This window comes from Brachionichthys hirsutus, chromosome 3 (assembly GCF_040956055.1).
Source record: "Brachionichthys hirsutus isolate HB-005 chromosome 3, CSIRO-AGI_Bhir_v1, whole genome shotgun sequence".
NCBI classification, from domain to species: domain Eukaryota; kingdom Metazoa; phylum Chordata; class Actinopteri; order Lophiiformes; family Brachionichthyidae; genus Brachionichthys; species Brachionichthys hirsutus.
Genome location: NC_090899.1, coordinates 7,509,873 through 7,516,645, shown reverse-complemented (window position 1 = coordinate 7,516,645; position 6,773 = coordinate 7,509,873). Strand labels below are relative to the sequence as shown.

Below are 6,773 nucleotides of genomic sequence, written 5' to 3'. Positions count from 1 at the left end.
GCAGCCCAGGGCCGAGTTCCAGACGCTCGGGAGACGGTGGTGCAGTCGCCATGGGAACGGTGATAAACAGAGGGAGAAACAAGGGCCTCAAACAGCTTGCAGCTGTCTGGCTCTCTAAGTAAACACTACACAGGACCTTCCCCTGATTTACTGCCTTTAATCACTGGTGGGAGGAGAGTGCCATGGGGTTTGGAGTAAGGAAATAATACGAATCTGATCAAATAAATCAGTCTTAATGGGTTACGATACAGGCTGACTTTTATTAACTGGTGGGGGGGTGATGGAAGGGTGCCCCAAGCTGAGTTAGGTCATGCCAGGGTACAGTTGAGAAATGGAGCTGGAAGATACTCTGTCGAGGTATTTATTCAATAACTAAGATATTGCTGTCATTCATGGGTCACCATTGGCTAAATACAGTCATCGTGTGTTGTGTGTTATTTTCAAGCAAAGAGGATATCAGTGTATTCCTGTTACCGGTGACTCGGGATGAAAGTCCTCAGCACCAACTGGCCTATCAGCAGCAGCACCTGTTTGCTGACAGCATCCTTTTCACTTTTAAAGATTTCATCCTTCTACCCCTGCATCAACTAAAACGTAGCAGTTGATCTGCGTGATTCGTCCCTCCTCTCCTCCAGCCACCCGATTCTTGTCTCAGCCCTCTGTCTCTCATTCAGTTATATTTTCTCGCACACCTTAATTCTTCAGATCCCATTTTGTTCGTACTTCCATCCAAACATGATCTATCCTTTCCTTCCCTTGTGCAGACATGTCTTATATCCTCTCCTCCTCCCGACAAGCCAGCGATCTGGAGGAGTACCTATGGGCTCACATACGATACATCCTCACTCTCTCTCATCCACCCTCCTGATCCTTCATTTCCTCTCCTCCATCTACCTCCTAACCCCCTTCCTGTACTCCATCCACCTCTGATCCCTTTCTTCCTCTCCACTGTCCATCTCTAGATCCCTCCTTTTCCACACTTCTCTGCATTGTGATCCCTATACTCCCCAGAGCTGTGAGGCATGTCCCTGTGTGTGAGTTGCTTTTGCAGGAGCCTGCATGTGTGGTGGCCCCGGGGCAGAGATGACACAGCCCCGCTGGAATGAGAGGGAACAGAGTCTGGGCGTTCCTCTACAAACGCACTATTAAACCGACTGCAGTACACAATGAGCTCATCTTAATTCAGCTCAGATGTACATCCTGAATTCTCCCTCTTCCAACTTTAACGCATTCTCTTTTTACTTTAATGTAATATAACATAATATACCTTTGGAGTTTTTTTCTATGCTTTTATTTGCTCTCCTCTTTGTTCTACCTGTCACTGCAACTGTTGTCCATATTTCTCTTTGCAGTATTGCAACTCTCACGTCAGAGCTTGAGTCCTGCATGCAAATGTTCTGTATGCAATCAAATCCTAAAGGAAGTTTCTTTTGCACCGTCAAATTCATGAGGTCAAAGTTTGTCTGCGGAAAGTTCAGAACTCTCAGTAAAGGTGTAGATAAAACCTCTGTTCTGGCACTTGATACAAATGGGTGTGGAAATCAGCACATTTGATTCGTCACAGTTTATGAAACTGTAATATGCAACAGATATACTAGCGTCAAAATCATCAAAACAGACAGCACGGCTATGTTCCCATTAGTTACTTGTTGTGCAACAGCAGGAGAATTTACTAACTACTTCAATACTGCATGTAAACATCTGAGAGCGTGACTGAATAGTATTTAGTATTTAAATGTAGTATTTAGCTAAAAAAATAAAAATGATACTTTCTGAAAAAGATTCTTCCTAACAGAAAAATGTCCAGGCATCAGCATCCCAGATCTTCAGCAGACGTAATCAATCAGCATTATCACCAAACGCATCATGTTCACCAACAAATCACCCCACAAAGGCATTTGCAGACAAACAGCTGTTTGTGTTACTTCCCTTAAAGGTAAAAACGAGAAGCACAAGTGACTGGTGGCTTCGAGGTGTGAAACATGTTTTGCATGCAAAGCAGCACGGGAATCAAACCCACGATCGGTTTCCTTCAGCGCTTTGCTCGGTGATGGGACAATAGCTCTTTAAAGCTTGACGCACAATGAGCAGCAAGGTGGAATTCAATTAACCTATTCGAAACATGACGTGTCAAATTACAAATGAGTGCTGCGTCCTACTAAACACCTTATTTGTGATTGAGACAAAATAATGTGTCGATTATCCTCTTAGCCTGCTGATGTATTTGATCATCGCAAACTGTAATTTCAAGAGCGAAGCGTTCGCTATTTCAATGCAATAAACACAATGAATTAATGGGTTTTGCCACACCTGTACAAATCCACTACTAACTTAATCCAGTCGCTGCTGATCATCTGATATGATAGAAATAGATGGACTGAATTCTTCCGTTCAGCCAGAATAGAAAAATGTCCTTTTAAATGCCTCGTGCCTGCAGCCATACCCACACGTCTCTTCTTACAAGTCAAAAAGTTGAGGTTTCCACAGAATGCCATCTCTCACATGGCTTACTAGTGATGTCCAATGGATTTAACTCTGACAGAACTCAACAGCAGATGTTAAGAACTGAAAGGCAGGAGGCATTCAAATCTGTTGGACACCGCTTCCCTTTGTCTGATAATTACAGCCCTGACATTAAGATATGTTGGCTGTTTCTTATGCCTGGATTTAACACTGTTTTGTGTCAGTTCAGTTCCCCAAAGACTGTCTTAAGGGACTCAGAAGAGAAGGAGAGAAAGAGAAAGAGAGAGAAGGGTCCTCAGATTTCACAGCTGCAGGCCCAGCTCAATTCTAAAGTAAATGGACTTGAGGAAAGCCAATCCTAATTGATTCCAAGCCTCAAAGCTCCTTAGTAAACATTGTGGAGCAATGAAAATGACTTGTTATCCTAATTCATTGGACGCTCGCGCTGTACATTCAGCCGAGCTGAGAACGGAGGAAGCAGATTGTCGCGACATTAACTGATATTCTTTTGTGATTTCCTCTCATTTATCAACATACTTTAATGAAGCATTTCAAGATTAAAAAGATTTATAGGTCTGGAACGATCACATACTCAAACCTGCCATTCCTTTTGAGGACTATTTGTCTGCACAGTAAAAAAAGAATATTTGTGGATTGTAAATGTCAAATTATAAAAATTTGTCTTTTCATCATATAAACATATAGGAAACCAAATAGTTGGAAACCACAGCTGAGGTTGGTTAAAGGACAAAGATGCACCACAGTGACCCACTGACCTGACCTTCAATAGACGCCCTAATGTCCAATTTCAGGGCGCTCAGCTAACCTGTGAATTGTCCAGCTTGTCCTATGTGTGGGAAGTTCCTGTGGAGAAACCAAGGGCACGGAACCTTTGGGTTGGCCCTAATGCCTTCCTGTGGAAGCACTGCTTCTCAGTGTAGGGGTTTCCTCGATCCCTCTTCCTACTGATGTCCAGATAATTCCTCTCTCATGTGAAGAACCAACTCATCTATGTGTGGGTTAGGTCGAGTGGCACAAATCAAGCACTGCTCTAGGAGTTGCTGCTCACAATCATTCTGTGCATGGGTGAAAACCATCACCACTTGATTTCCAAGTGATGTCTAACATATGTGGAGGAAACCACCGGACTCTAAGCAAATCAGTGAGAGATGTGTGGGCACAAAGCACGGCGAGGAGCAATGGAGTGGCGAGTCTGTGCTTTAGCAAGGTGAAGAGTTCTTAGTGGCAGGTAAGCCGAGGTGAAGCAGCACCAGCAAAGTGTCTGTTACTAGCAGTGATTGCCACTCCAGCGAGGGGGATGAAATTCCAACCGTGTCCTCGACAAAGAGCCTGATGGCGTGTCAGTCAGGCTGAGAGATGGGCCTCCCATCCAATATTCACTAGGGCTGTAAGTCTACACAGGACAACCTCAACGCAGCTCAGGCAGACACAGTCGTCTTAATGTCAAACTATCTTGGCACAGATCTGCTTTACGGTCACAAAGCGCTGGCCACAATTTGAAGGCGGCCGGGGTTACGGGACAAGGGTTGAGGTCGGTGTATCTTTAAAAGGAATGAGGCAAAAATGTTTGTGTCGTGACAGTCATAATAGAAAGGTGTTACTCTGTAGATCCCTAAAGGAGCAGATCCTCATTACAGGCAGTTGTGTTCATTATATCACACAGTCTGGATGCTCCTTAACCGTTAGCAGAGCAGTTAAGCATTTATGATTACATTTATGCTCTGATGTTATTATGCATGTGTAGGATGGCAGTGCAGGGAACCAGACCTCGGAGCTTCTGGTTGACATTCCCATAAAGTGAAAGGAACTATTTAGGAGCTTGAAATGCTAAACCGTTATAAAAGCAGTCAAGGCCGACGCTTCAACAACGACCTCGCCGTGTCCTCTGGGATCGTTTTTGGCATGCTCCTCAGTGGGACAATACTGAATGAACAACAAAACATGAAATCGCCAGCCCCCAAAACACACTGCTCCAAATGAAACAAAACACTAGCGTTACCTTAGAGAACACGGAGGGATGACTTTCAGTGCAGACACAAAGGGGCGAGGACAAGCCTGAGGCTGTCACTATAATGGTCACACAACGGAGGTGAGAGGATACATTCTGATAGAATCACCGCTCGGATCATTTTCTGTCTGTCAGCACTTCACACTCTGCAACTCAGTGACATAGAAAAACATGACGCAACTGAAAAAGATGCAGAGACAACAACAAAAAAGCGAAGACTCTCCCTTCTCTTGGGTCTACTCACCCTATCTGTCTGTTGGTGGATGGAGCCTGAGTGATGACAGAGTTGGACTGAGGAGAGGGCAGGGCCTGCTGGATCACTATGCTGGTATCGTGGTTGGACATTCGTGAGTGGGAATGCTGGTGCTGGCCTTGGCCCGCCTGGCCGTGCAGGGCGATGCTCTACAGTGAGGAAGGACGAAAGGCAAAGGGGGTTCAGAATCTTCTACATTAAGCATTTACAACTGTTTGGCTTTGAGCTTCAGTGGCTAATGAAGGACCAAAGCAAACTAACACCTAAGAGGCTTTTCCAGAGTTTAGTTGGGGAAACATTGAGAGTCTAACGAAGACCAGGGTTCCTGAATATTATTTCTTGATCTGGTTAGTTTGTTGTTTTACCTTTTACAATTTGATGGGATATACATTCAAACATAAATTCTATATATAAAATGTTTTTTATTTATATTTAATTCAAAGTTAAATAGCCACCAAAGACCAATAAAAAGTTTACCTGATGTAGAAACACACATTAGTTGAAGAAATTAAAAGTGCATCAATAAATTAAAGCATTTTCTCTTCTTCTGATACTAAAGTATGTGTAAATGAACTCAAGACTAGCCTCGAGTTTCAAGATTTCACTCTTATCTCTGCTTATTGTCCTATGCGCTCCTGAGAGTCTTGCTCTGACTCGTCTCCTGCTGACTTTGCAGCGCCTCCCATCATAAACCACACAGGCTGGGGAGGCCAGACAGGGTTGACCCGAGCACAGACGATCTCCAGCTCCAAACCACCCAGACGACAGAGCAACAGCAGGCGCTGCACACCTTTTCAGACATTAGATAAGCAGTCTGTCATATAGTGATTTGACCAGTAAGCTGACCCGTGTTTTCAGGTGAATCTTTCCCAGACCTCGGGTTTGACTTATAATGCATAAATAACAAAGTCGATGCGCTGCAACTTTGCTCACACATGAAAAGAGTATGGGCAAGTCTTTCCTTGTTGGCGCGAAAGTTGTCTTAGGGATCTGTCTTTACATCCGGGAAGAAATAGGACTCCCGTCCTGAGAGATGTCCGGTTGTTTGAAGTTACAGGTGGAAAACGTGATCTGTTTTTTTCTCCAAACCTCTGGTGGAGGACAAATCTTCACCTGCTAGCATTGTTTGCCTCTGTCAACAACCGTACCTGTTTGCTGTCTTCTCCTTGGGCCTTGCAATACTCCTGCTCAATGGAGCAGTCGAGTTCACTGAATAATCCCACTTCTTCACAGTTCTTCAAGAACCGGGTTGGTGTGGGTGTTTGGTCTGGAAATCAATATGTTCAGATTTTAGTTTGAAAATGATCTACCGTTAACTTTCATACATAAAGTGGTACATACAATAGAGCAACATGAAAAATAAAAGAAACAGCAGCCTTTATCACATCATGCTTTTTGGACTGTAATTATATGAAACTTATATGAAAATGAAATATAGTAATCAGAATCAGAATGTCCCAAGCTGAACTTAAAACTGACCAACTATCAATTGGCTGTTAATAATAGGACTCAATTTAAACATACTGATAATCATAGAGCAGATTACAAAATACAAATAAGACTAAATTAAATACAGCCGCCGCCTCTCGCCCGTTGGCTGCTGGGAGAGGCTCCAGCACGACCCACGACCCGGTAACGGACGAAGCGGTTCGGAAGATGAATGAATGCATGTCACATGTTCTATGTTGACAAAAAGAAGGTGATGTCAGTATGACTGTATAGATAGCATTGCTTGCAGTTAGTCTTGTAATTTAGAAAGACCTTGACCCCTATGTTTCCTTTGATTGGGGTTTGCTCGCCTCATTTATTCAGTAAGATATTAAAATGCTTTGCATTTTTAGGTTATTATTTATTGATGTGGACCACAGATTGAAAAGGATTTTACAGCAGCCAATGGAGATCTACATTAAGATTTTAGAGTAAAGAATAATTCTGGCTATATATTAGGAGAGAGTTTAAGGAAATGAAGTCCCCATTCCCTTGGAGATATACTTCACTTTTCAGCCGCATTTCAGCTGATAAAGTACA

At 43.3% G+C, this 6,773-nt stretch overlaps 1 protein-coding gene across 1 annotated transcript in view; it reads right to left on the bottom strand.

Moving 5' to 3' along the window:
• Nucleotides 1-6,773, bottom strand: part of creb5b (cAMP responsive element binding protein 5b) — a 28,688-nt gene that overhangs the window by 15,050 nt on the left and 6,865 nt on the right. Inside the window, exons 4-7 of the mRNA XM_068758283.1 lie at nt 5,894-6,012; nt 4,737-4,894; nt 4,638-4,672; nt 4,484-4,551 (exon numbers count right to left, since the gene is read on the bottom strand). Coding sequence (XP_068614384.1) covers nt 4,484-4,551; nt 4,638-4,672; nt 4,737-4,894; nt 5,894-6,012 — 380 coding nt within the window. The remainder of the gene's footprint in view (nt 1-4,483; nt 4,552-4,637; nt 4,673-4,736; nt 4,895-5,893; nt 6,013-6,773) is intronic.